Source organism: Hypanus sabinus, assembly GCF_030144855.1.
Source record: "Hypanus sabinus isolate sHypSab1 chromosome 1 unlocalized genomic scaffold, sHypSab1.hap1 SUPER_1_unloc_14, whole genome shotgun sequence".
NCBI classification, from domain to species: Eukaryota; Metazoa; Chordata; class Chondrichthyes; order Myliobatiformes; family Dasyatidae; genus Hypanus; species Hypanus sabinus.
The window spans coordinates 51,590-64,737 of record NW_026778908.1 but is presented as its reverse complement, the minus strand read 5'-3'; the positions used below and the strand labels follow the sequence as shown (position 1 = coordinate 64,737).

The following is a 13,148-nucleotide window of genomic DNA, read 5'->3' as shown; positions in this document are numbered from 1 at the left end:
ATAAACTATGTTCCATTTGAAGCTCAACTCTCTTCTTATAAAGTTCTTTGGTAGGAGTCACGGAATAAATCTTATCAATTTCCTTAATTTTATCCACTAATAAAGCAATATCTAAATATCTTTGTTTTCTTTTACCAACGGAATATGAGATAATTTGTCCACGGATAAAAGCTTTAAAAGAGTCCCAAAGTATTCCTCTGTCAATTTCTTCAGTACAGTTTGTTGAGAAAAACAAGTCAATTTGCTGTTTTATGTAGGTGATAAATTCTGGGTCTTGAAGCAAAATAGTGTTAAGTCTCCAAGATCTAGTATTATTGGAAAAGTCCGAAATCTTAATAGATAACTTGAATACATCTTTTAACTGCAACTCACCGTCTGCGTGTCGTTATTCCAGCGCTGTGTGTAGCACACCGCTACAGTACCACATATATATGGAGTGTGAGAGGTTGCAGCCCCTATTTGAGTATCTGAAGGGGCTGTTCCTCAGGTTTTGTTTGCACTTCAGCCCTGAGCTCCTGATATACAGGCACCCAGTACGGAAGGGGCAGGTCCTTCGGAGGATCTACTGGTGGGCTTGGCCAAGATAGCCATTTACAAGTCCAGAAAGAAGGCAGGGCCTTCTGCCTGGGCCTGGGCCGGTTCTCTGCCCCTTTATGGGGATATGTTCATGCCCGGTTGTCTTTCGTGAGGGAGCATGCAGTTACCATGGGTACGGTCGGGGATTTCCGGGAATGGTGCACCCCCTTCCCCCCCCCCCCCGGGATTTGCTGTGCAACATATTTTAATTAGAACTTGTTCACTATCTTGTAAATAGTTGATGTTTGTATTTCGTGTATTTTTGTGTGAATAAGCATGGAAAAGAAACAGGGTGGTGCTGAAGGAACACTGCACTGGAGATATTGAAGTACTGCAGCGTCACATATTGAGAGTCACATGTGTTAAAGTGGAGTTTATTATTACACGATCAACTCTATGTCTGCACGTGTAATGAAAAACTTTCATCACAGCATCACAGGCACATTAACACAAGATGCACAACGTTCAGGGGAACAACATAAATTATACACAAGTTTACAAGAAAAAACACAACTGAAACTAAAGAAGCCCATTGTAATGCGAAGTGGTCACAGTGCTGCGATACTGAGGGAGTGGTTGTGTTTGTTGAAGGACTGAATGTTTGAAAGGAAGGAGCTGTGATGTGGGCCTTCAGGCTTCTGTACCTCCTGCCCAATGGGAGCTGTGAGAACAGGACACGGTCCGGATGGTGGGGATGTTTGACGATAGACTGTCATGATCCGGTTCAATAAGTCCGTGAACTCCAGACTCCAGGTCTTCCGGCTGTCCTAAACATAGGCACCTGATTCTTGTTTTGGGACCGGGAAGATTAGGGTTTGAGTGTAGGATCGTGTTTGTCTTTGTCAGTATCCTGTCCTTGCCTCTGTTGGATCTGTCCCTTCTTGTCCTTACCTCAGTTGGGTAAGTCAGGCAGTCTTTGCTGTTACTCTGAGGCTGGACTGTTCCCTTCCTTCTCTCTGAAGACTGGCTTGAAGCCCTGCTGGCTACCCACACCAGCGTCCTCGCCTGTACCGCCACCGAGTTCAGCTGTGGAGTGAGACCAAAACCTTGCCACGCCAACAGAACGAACTATCTATCTTTGAGCTTGGAACTGTCTCTTTGTATCCCTGTCCCTGTGTTTAGAGTCCGAGTATGAGTCCTGGCCATATGCCCTGTCCCCAAACATGGGTTCCAGCTCTGTATTCAGTGTCCCTGTGATCCAGTCCAAAGCTCAGTGTTCCGGTCCTCCAGTCCAAGGCTCGGTGTTCCAGTGCTCCAGTCCAAGGCTTGGTGTTCCAGTGCTCCAGTCCAAGGCTCGGTGTTCCTGTGCTCCAGTCCATGGCTCCGAGGAGGTTCCAGTCCGTGACCAAGTACTAGTTGTAGCCTAGGCCTTGAGTCCTGGTCTCGTCCAGGGCCAGTATCCGTGTCCAGCTACGCCTCTCCCCACTTCTGCTTTCCTCTCCATCGACCTAGGCTCTGCGTTCCTGCTCTCCCTCGATCAAGACCAAGTCTGAGCTTCATGTTCTCGTCCAAGTCTGAGATTCATGTCCTCGTCCAACCCTGGAGTCCCGCGTCCTGCACCCATGTCCAATCCTGTTGCTTGTCATGTCCAGTCCTCGCCTGGATCCGGAGTCCGAGCCTGAGTCAAGACTTTGGTTCCACGTCCCTGTCCAGTCTCTGGTTCGGAGTCCTTGTCCAGGTTCCTAGTTCCCAATTCCTAGTTCCTTGTCCAGGTCCCACTTTCCTACTCCAGTCCTAGCCCATTCCCTGTCTCCTAGTCTTGTTCAGGGCCTGTGTCTTGTCCAGTGTTGTTTCTTCCCCACTTCCCTTGCTTTCTTGATACACCTAGTCCTCTCCCTAGTACTTCAGTGTCTGTGTCTTGCATTTGGGTCCGTTCTCAATGCCCACCTTATGACATAGACATTGTGAGGTAGCGCCTATTGTAGATAGATCTAATGTTTCCTATTATATATTTTGCTGTCCCATACTCTTGACAGCCTCTTTTGTTCCAGCAGATTCAAATCGCCGCAGTGTGACGTACTGTGACGTTACACGTTGACTGGGCTGCAGTACGAGCAGGACAGTGTGTGGGATTGCTGCATTGTTGACTGGGACAGGTTGTGAGAAAGCTGCGCTGTTAGTGTGGGAGCTGCCAGAATGGGCCCCTACTGCAGCCTGTCTGTCACCGGTGTCTGTGGTACTCAGTCACAGGCACGTCGGCATCCTTGTACCTGTAGCAGGTGGATGGAAGGAGCAGAGACAGTGACACGTTAAAGAGCAAACAGGAAGTGATTCCCAATAGAGGAGAGCAGACCAGTTTTGGCCACTCCATTTCCTCCTGCTGTGTTAGACGACACCCCTTCATTAATTCTTCCTGACAGTGCTAGACTAATGTCATTGGTACTGAGGTGAATGAGCCAACAGAGAGTGAACCTGATTCCAAAGCCCCCTGCAAATGACTAACAGGTCCCCTCCATCCGTGAGGAGGACTTGTGGGTTTCCTTGTGTCTCCCACACTCAGTATGCACTATGTCCACAGTGCAGGGGGTGGATATCAAGTCCGATGTACTCACAAGCCATCATTACCAAACATTGTTCATTCTCTCCTCAGGCACAATGTCGAATGAGTGGGGAGTTGAAACACCATCAGATGTGACAGCACAGAGAGGCTTGTGTGCCCGGATTCCATGCCACTACCGTTATCCATCATATCTGCATGAGGAGTTGAGGACTGGTATCTGGTATAACGGACAAAATTCAAAGTCTCATCCTATAGTCTTTCACTCCAGCGATCACAGAAAGGAGAAACAGAAGTTCCGTTATCGAACCCATCTGTCTGGAGACTTGAAAGACGATGACTGTTCCCTGGTTATAGACAATATCCGTTGGAAAGATGAAGGGTGGTACTTTTTCAGGATTGAATTTGTCGGAGGTGATCGTTACAGCTATCTCCCTGCCACGCAGCTCCGTGTTTCTGGTAGGTGTTCTGTGTGGTCACTCAACAGCAGACATTCAGCAGTCAGTGGGGAATAATATAAACCTGTACTGGGTCCATATTCACATCGTCACTACTCCTGATTTTCAGGAAACTTCCAATTCATTCCCAAACAGCCTCTGTATTTTCAGCTTTGCGACTGTCCCTGTGTTATCAAAGCCAGTCTATGTTCCCAATCATATTGAAGCACAAATAACATGGACACAAGAGGTTCTTGGAGTTATGTGCCGTTTCTTGCTGAATTAGGTCTCTGCATGTGGCGGTGTTCAGCTTCCCTACGGCTCTCCACTCCTTCTCCATGTCCATCCCGACCATCTGCACACCCCTCCTTTCCTTCATCTTTTATCCACCATCCACCATAGTGAGAGAGGTATAGAATCCTCCACCTAGTTCAGGAACAGTTACTACACTCCAAACACCGGTTCAGGAGACCACTACTCTGAACTGATTCTATGACCTCCAGACTCGCTTTCAAAGACTTTTCATAACTTATTTTCACAGTACTATGTTTTTTTAAATTTGCAATTTGTCCTTTTGTTGTCAGTCTTTGTCATTTTCAGAAGGCATTTGATAAGGTCCCACATAGGAGATTGGTGGGTAAAATCAAAGCTCAGGGCATCGGGGGAAAGACATTGACATGGATAGAAAACTGGTTGGCAGACAGAAAGCAAAGGGTAGCAGTGAATAGGTGTTTCTCGGAATGGCAGGTGGTGACTAGTGGGATGCCACAGGGCTCGGTATTGGGACTACAGCTGTCTACGATTTACATCAGCGATTTAGATGAAGGCATTGAAAATAACATCAGCAAATTTGCTGATGATACTAAGCTGGGTGGCAGTGTGACATGTGATGAGGATGTTAGGAGAATTCAGGGAGACTTGGATAGGCTGGGTGAGTGGGCAGATACTTGACAGATGACGTTTAATGTGAATAAGTGTGAGGTTATCCACTTTGGGAGTAAGAACAGGAAGGCAGATTATTATCTGAATGGTGTAGAGTTAGGTAAGGGAGAAATACAAAGAGATCGAGGAGTCCTTGTTCATCAGTCACTGAAGGTGAATGAGCAAGTGCAGCAGGCAGTGAAGAAGGCTAATGGAATGTTGGCCTTTATTACAAAGGGAATTGAGTACAAGAGCAAGGAAATCATCTTGCATTTGTACAGAGCCCTGGTGAGACTACACCTGGAGTATTGTGTACAGTTTTGGTCTCCAGGGTTAAGGAAGGACATCCTGGCTGTAGAGGAAGTGCAGTGTAGATTCACAAGGTTAATTCCTGGGATGTCCGGACTGTCTTACGCAGAGAGGTTAGAGAGACTGGGCTTGTACACGCTGGAATTAAGGAGATTGAGAGGGGATCTAATTGAAACATATAAGATTATTAAGGGATTGGACAAGATAGAGGCAGGAAATATGTTCCAGATGCTGGGACAGTCCAGTACCAGAGGGCATGGTTTGAGAATAAGGGGTAGGTCATTTAGGACAGAGTTAAGGAAGAACTTCTTCTCCCAGAGAGTTGTGGAAGTGTGGAATGCACTGCCTCGGAAGGTAGTGGAGGCCAATTCTCTGGATGCTTTCAAGAAGGAGCTAGATAGGTATCTTATGGATAGGGGAATCAAGGGATATGGGGACAAGCCAGGAACTGGGCATTGAGCCATGATCTCAAAATGGCGGTGCAGGCTCGAAGGGCCAAATGGTCTACTTCTGCACCTATTGTCTATTGCTTATGTGTAGATTTTTGTAATTCAATTCGTTCTGTTTTTTTCCTGTAAATGCCTGCAAGAGAATTGATCACAAGGATGTAGAGTATGGTAATGGTATATGGTAACAACCTGTATATGTACTTTGCTAGTGAATTAAATTTGAACTTTTTGAACTCATCTCCCCCATGACCAAGTCCACTTGGCCCATGTCTCACTGTTTGGGGAAGGACGTACCCCACTGGATGTATCAGTGACTGTGTGATATTGAGGCTCTCAGTGGAGGACTCTGTTTCCCATTTCCCCTCTCAACAGCTTTCAGAACAGTAAAGAACCCCACACTGTTCAACTTTCCCTCACACTCTACCCTCATTGTTCAGGGATCATCCTGTAAACACCGTTCCTGTTGTGGGGCTGGGATTTCTATCTGAACTGATGAATCTGGTGATATTGAACTAAAAGGATCCATTTCTGTGTTAGATTTCACAGATAAACCCACAATATTCACTGCTGAATTTGTTGAAGGAAAGTCTGTGAACATAACCTGCATCTTCAACACCACGTGTGACGGAACTTCACCCACCTTAACCTGGGTCACCCCCATTGATGTACCACCATCAGTCTCAAGCAGTGTAACTCGGTGGCACAACACTCTGACATATACTTCTGTCCTGACCATGACCCCAGCGCTCAAACACCATGGGCAGAGTCTCACCTGCAGAGTCAGATACCCATCTGTTTCATCGGAGCAGACCCTCACACTAACTGTGCAGTGTAAGTATGGGGATCAGTTATCATACAGGTACAGCAATACTCTGCAGAGTACACAGAAATATTCTGCAAATTTCAGTTTGATTACTAAATTATATATTTATTGACAAAAGTTGCCCTGAATATCCATGAGAAGACCATAACACATTGGAACAGAATTAAGCCATTTGGCCCATCGAATCTACTCTGCCATTCAGTCATGGCTGATCCATTTTCCCCCTCCTCAGCCCCACTCCTCGGCCTTTTCCCCATAATTTTTGATGCCATGGCCTATCAAGAAACTATCAATCTCTGCCTCAAATATACCCAATGACCTGGCTTCCGTAGTTGCCTGTGGTAACAAATTGCAGAAACTCACCAACCTCTGGTGAAAGAAATATCTTTGCCTCTTTGCTTTAAATGGACACCCCTCTACCCTGAGGCTGTGTCCTCTTGTCCTAGACTCCCCCACCATGGGAAACATCCTTTCCACATCTACTCTTTCTAGAGCTTTCATCTTTCAAAAGATTTCAATGAGATGCCCCCTCATCCTTCTAAATTCCAGCAAGTACAGTCCCAGAGCCATCAAACATTCCCCATATGATTACCCTTTCATTCCCAGAGTCATCCATCTGAACCTCATCTGAACCCTCTCCAATGCCAGCACATCTTTTCTTAGATAAGGAGCCCAAAACTGTTCACAATGCTCAAGGTGAAGCCTCACCAGTGCCTTTTAAAGCCTCAGCATCACATCACTGCTCTTATATTCTAGACCCCTTGAAATGAATGTTAACATTGCATTTGCCTTCCTCACCACCCAATCAACCTGCAAGTTAACCTTTAGGGTGTTCTGCACAAGGACATCTCAGATATTTCGAATTTCTCCCCGTTTAGAAAATAGTCTGCAGGTTTAGTTTTTTCTACCAAAGTGTATGTCCATGCACTTTGCAACATTGTATTTCATGTTCCACTTTCTTGCCCATCCTTCTGTAGCCTTCCTGTTTCCTCAACACTACCTGCCCCTCCAACAATATTCATTATCAAACTATTCAATATCCCTGCAACCTTGGAAACAAAGCCATCATCTAAATCACCTATACAGCATAAAGATAAGTGGTCCCAACACTGACCCTATGAGTCACTGCCAGTCAACCAGATCCTTTTATTCCCACTCACTGCCTCCTACTAATCAGCCAATGCTCTAACCATGGGCTTTAACTTAATAAGCAGCCTCATGTGTGGCAACTTTTCAAATTCCTTCTGAAAATCCAAATGTATAACAGCCACTGCTTCCCCTTTATCTGTCCTACATGTCATCTCCTCAACGAATTCCAACAGGTTTGCGAGACAAGGATTTCCCTTAAAGAAACCACAATGACTTTATCCTATCTTGTCCTGTGTCCCCAGTACTCCATAACCTCGTCCTTTAACAATTGACTCCAACATCTTCCCAACCACTGAGTCCAGGCTAACTGCTCTAAAATTTCCTTTCTGCTGCCTCCCTCATTTGCAATTTTCCAGTCCTCTGGAAGCGTCCCTTGATTCTGGCCTGGTCCTGGAGGACTGGAAGATTGCAAATATCACTCTACTCTTTAAGGGAGGAAGGGAAAAGAAAGGATATTATAGGACAGTTAGCCTAACAGTGTTTGTGAAAGTGTTGGAGTCCATTATTAGGAATGAGGCTTCGAGGTCCTTGGAGCCTAATGATATAGTAAGTCAAAGTCAGCATGGTTTCTGTAAAGGGGAATCTTGCCTGACGGACCTGTTGGAATTCTTTGAGGAGATGACATGTAGGACAGATAAAGGATAGAGAGATATAGGATAGATCTTGCCTGACAAATCTGAGTTCTTCGAGGAGATGACATGTAGGACAGATAAAGGATAGATAGATATAGGATAGATCTTGCCTGACAAATCTGAGTTCTTTGAGGAGATGACATGTAGGACAGATAAAGGATAGATAGATATAGGATAGATCTTGCCTGACAAATCTGAGTTCTTCGAGGAGATGACATGTAGGACAGATAAAGGATAGATAGATATAGGATAGATCTTGCCTGACAAATCTGAGTTCTTCGAGGAGATGACATGTAGGACAGATAAAGGATAGATAGATAGATATAGGATAGATCTTGCCTGACAAATCTGAGTTCTTCGAGGAAGAGATAAGCAGAGTAGTCAAATGAGAGGCAGTGGTTGTAATTTACTTGGATTTTCAGGAGATATTTGATAAGGTGCCACACATGTGGTTGCTTAACAAGATAACTGGCATTATAGGAAAGATACTGGCACATAGAGCAGAATGGCTGTCAGGCAGGGGGCAGTGAGTGGGAATAAAAGGGCCCTTTTCTGCTTGGCTGCCAGTGACTAGTGGTGTTCCAGGGTCAGTATTGCAACAGCTGCTTTGCATGTTGTTCGTCCATGATTCGGATCATGGAACTGATGGATTTGTGGATGATACAAAGATAGGTGGAGATAGGTAGCGCTGAGGAAACAATGAGATTGCATCAGGACTTTTGGAAGAATGGGCAAAAATGTGCCAGATTGAATACAGTGATGGGAAATGTATGATAATGCATTTTGGTAAAAGGTACAACAGTGTGGACTATCATCTAAATGGAGAGGTTCAAACATCAGAGTTGTAGAGGACTTAGCCCTCCTCATGCAAGACTCCAAGAAGGTTAATTTACAGGTTGAGTCTGTGGTAAAGAAGTCAAATGCAATGTTGGCATTTATTTCTCGGGGAATAAAATAAAAAAGCAAGGAGATAATGTTAAGCCTTTATAAGGCACTAGTCAGGCCGAATGTTGAAATGACCGGAGAGGGTGGATAGGAGAGGATGATTCCTATGGTGGGGGCATCCAGAACTAGAGAACAGAGCCTCAAAATTGAGGGAGGACTCTTTAGAAGAGAGGTAGCAGGAATGGTATTTTTTGGGCAGAGAGTAGTAAATCTGGGAATGCTCTGCCACAGTCTGCAGTGGAGCCTAGGTCTGTGCGTATATTTGTGGAAGTTGATCATTTCCTGATTGATCAGGCGTCAAAGGATATAGTGAGAAGGCAGGTGTATGGAGGTGAGTGGGACCTGGGATCAGCCATGATGGGATGGTGGAACAGACCTGACGGGCTGAGTGGCTTAATTCTCCTCCTTCATCTTATGGTCTTATGCCAAAGTCCAATGATTCTTGAAAGTTCATAACTAATGCCTCCACAATCTCTACTGCTACATCTTTCAGAACCCGAGGGTGCAGTTCATCCGGTCCGGGTGACTTGTGTAACTTCAGCTTTTTGAGCACCTTCTCCCTTGTAACAGTAACTGTATTCACTTCCCTTCCCTCACACCCGTCAACACCTGCCACTCTGCTCGTGTCTTTCACAGTGATGACTGATGCAAAATACTCATTTAGTTCATCTGTCATCTCCTTGTCTCCTGTTATTATTTCTCCAGCCTCATCTTCTAATGGTCTTATATCGATTCTCAACTCTATTTTTTCTTTTTATATGTTGAAAATGCTTTTTCTATCCCCTTGATATTGTTTGCTATCTTGCAATTTCTTTACTCAACCCACAAGGATTCTCCATCTTCTGATCCAATGTCACAGCTTTCTATTGATTTGATGCCATTCTTTACCAGCAGTTCCACGTCATCCCCTCTGCTGACCTTCTTATCCCTCTGATACGACGTGTAATCCTGGACATTCAGCTCCCAACTACAACCATCCCTCAGCCACGATTCACTGATGGCCACACCATCATGCCTGACAATCTATATAAGTGCAAAAAAGATCATCCACCTTATATTTTATACTCCATCCATTGAGATATCACACTTTGAGTACTGTATATGTTATTTTTTTGACTCAGCAACTCTAATTCACTGATGCTCACTCTGCTGTCTGCAATTTCGTCCTCTCATCTGTCTGTCCTTCTTGGCGGTCTGACTGCATGATGTCTTTGCGTTTTTGCCATCCGTCCTATCCTGGTTCCCTTCCCTCTGGTTCCCATCCCCCTGCCAAATCAGTTTAAACCCTCCCCAACACTTATAACAAACCTGCCTGCAGGAATGTTATTCCCCCTCGGGTTTCTTTTGCCACAGTCGTATCTCCCCCAGACCAATGATCCAAGAACCTGAAGCCCTGCCCCCTGCATCAACTTCTCAACCGTGCATCTAGCTGCCAAATCATCCTGTTTTACCTTCACCGGCACGTGGCACAGGTCCAATCCGGAAATTAATACCCTGGATGGCCAGCTTCTCAGCTTTTTGCCTCACTCTCTAAATCCTCTCTTCAGGACCTCTTTGCTTTTCCTTCCTATGTCATTGGCACCAAGATGTACCAAGACATCTGGCTGCTCTCCCTCCTCCAAAATGCTGTGGATGTGAACCGGGATGTCCCTGACCCTGGAACCTGGGAGGCAACAAACCATCCAGGTGTCCCGTTCACATCCACAGAATCTCCTGTCGATTCCCCTGACTATTGATTCCCCAGTCACTACACTCCCCTCTACTCCCTCTTTCCCTTCTGCACCTTGGACCCATGCTCAGTGCCAGTGAACCTGGTCGCCATGTCATTCCTGTGGAAGGTCATCCCCCACAACAGTATCCAAAACGGTTTACTTATTATTCAGAGGAATGGCCACAGGGATGCTCTGCACGAACTGACTTTTATCATGTCCATGTCCCCTGACAGTCACCCAACTACCCCATCCTCCTGCGACATCGGTGTGACCCGCTCCCTGTAACTCTAACTGATGATCTCCTCACTCTTCCGTACAAGCCAAAGGTCATCCCCAGCTGCTCCTCCAGATCCCCAACATGGTCTTCATGGAGCTGCAGCTGAATGGTCTTCATGCAGATGTAGTTCCCTGGGAAACTCTGACTTCAACATCCAGCACTAAGACTGCACAGCCGCCATTTAATCTACATTAAGTACCCCTGACACAGCAAAAAAAACACTTAACAGAAACTTATCTGGAAACTTCCCCAGACCCAACGCCTCTTCCGAGCTGAAGCCTCCTTTGAGCCAAAGCCTGTCACTCGCACTCTCACCACTGGCCCACTCTCAACAATGGCGGAGCGCTTGGCCCTTCTCTACTTTTATTTACAACTCTCTGCGCTGCTCCTGGCGCTGATTGGGACGCCGGAATGACACAGAATACCCGCTAACTCTCCTTTTCAACGAACATCTCCGACCTGCCATAAACCTCCTCGCTGTGCGGGGCTCCGCCGCGGACGGGGCCGCAGGAATGACCGATGCTGAGGGCCGCTGGGCTCTAAACCTACCGGGACATCTGAAATAACCTCAGTAGCGGCCGTCAGCATCGTCCTCCAGATACTGCAGCTTTAGCAAAGCATCGCCCTTCTCCTCCCGACCTTGGAGCAGGGCTTGTTCCCCGCCAGCACCCAGTGCTATGGCACCACTCACCAGCCCGGAGGCCACACGCTCAGCAGATGCCGCCGTGGCTGCGGGCTCCTCTACGGTAGGAGTATCCTCCAGCTCTGGGGAGACACACTCTGAGCATCCGGGCTTATCCGGAGGGTAAATCCATCCCCACGTGTGACCCCTGGTCGCCTTCAGACCACAAATGTGCAGAGGCACGCTGACATCCATTTCGGATGTGTCCACAGCCTCCGGCACCACCTCCCCTTTCCCGGCCTTTACTGGAACTCAGAGGCCTTGGGCCCCCTCCAGGTCGGGATTAACAGGAACCGTCCGCCCCTTCGCAGGGGAAGAAGCCTCGGGGTGTTTTTCCTTGCCTTCCTACCTCATTTTCACCCGTGTGGCTCCCATCACCGACGACCATCGGCAAGGCAAGGGGAGAAGGGGGGGGTGGTGACAGGAGGAACAGGAAGAGGGGAGCAGCGGGGGAAGCCCAGCGGCATCGGCTTCTGCCTTCGTGATGGAGTTAGCAGCCTGGCGGTTACGAATATGTCCGAACTATTTGCATCGCGGGCGGCTGGTAGCCATGGAATCGGGTAACATTACCCCTGAAATTGTACCTGAAAGCATCCCTCGACATCCCCACCCCGCTCCAGCTGCATAAGCAGACGGCGCGGAAAGGAGAAAAGGTGGTTCATTCCCGCGGAGGTGCCGTCCCTCATTGAGTTATATTTGACCACACTTCACACAGAGAGCTCTGGCGGGGAGGAGGGCCACATCCGATAGTGGACGTTGGAAATTATAACCATCTGCACGGGGACCAACACTGGCTCCACCGTTATGGAAACCCTCCCCGCCTTTAACTCAGGACCAGAAACACAGACCGCAGATAGAAAACGGTTTTCTAGTTCGATTTCTCAGATGCAACAACGCATTCACGACCCCCAACAGCCTTAGCCATGACTTTTAAAGCGTCATTCCTTCTGACTGAAGTTGGTACCGTGCATTGTACAGCATTTTTCAGGGCTATTAATTTGAAAGGGTGACCCACTTCGCGAGATGTAACTCCAGAGTCCGCATCCTCTGCGCCATGCCGACATCTCGGAGCTGCAGTCTGCCGTGACGGTCACCACTCAGTCCGAAATTCGACAGCACCGCTGAGACTAAACACAGCGAGACCCCAGCAAATAATCTCTCAAAAAGAAACAGTTGAGAGAGGGGAGGGAGATGGGAGTTATCCGTGGACAGGCTGGATGTCCGTCTGGTTGAAAACCCCCAGCGCCATCCGTGCTGCTGCAAAAACGAAGGTGTCTCCCAGGTCAGTCCGCTCTTCCTCCGGCCGCCCCGAAGTCTTCCCAATCGCCCTGGGCTCGGCAATCTAAACGGGAGGGGTTTCCGCCGTTTCAAAACGGATTTAATCCGTTCCCGCTTCCGACAAAGTTAAAAACTCGAACTTTGGCAATCAGTCAGCTGCAGCCACTGCTCAGCGCCCAAGAAACACGGACCGAAAACTTCAAAACCGGGTCCTTGCAGGAAAGAACCCGCTCTAGTCCACTGTCAATATGACACCCCATTCTCCCAAAACCTTCTGGAGGTCTCTAAACCCGAACTTTTAGGATTTGCCGCTGTTTTCAACATTTAGGAGAGAGATCTCACACAGTATCACCCCTCCCACAGTGTGACTCTTCCTCAGTATCGCCCCTCCCACAGTGTGACTCTTCCTCAGTATCGCCCCTCCCACAGTGTGACTCTTCCTCAGTATCGGCCCTCCCACA

General features: G+C 47.3%; 1 protein-coding gene across 4 annotated transcripts in view; it reads left to right on the top strand.

The window, feature by feature from the left end:
• LOC132385384 (myelin-associated glycoprotein-like) overlaps positions 1 to 13,148 on the top strand; it is a 53,572-nt gene that overhangs the window by 16,042 nt on the left and 24,382 nt on the right. Inside the window, exons 3-4 of one of the 4 annotated variants that reach the window (XM_059957423.1) lie at positions 3,167 to 3,532; positions 5,727 to 6,020. In XM_059957423.1, coding sequence (XP_059813406.1) covers positions 3,167 to 3,532; positions 5,727 to 6,020 — 660 coding nt within the window. Of the gene's footprint in view, positions 1 to 753; positions 3,533 to 5,726; positions 6,021 to 6,128; positions 11,970 to 13,148 lie in introns of those variants that run through there. The other 3 variants (XM_059957421.1, XM_059957422.1, XM_059957424.1) reach the window with 3 other exon arrangements.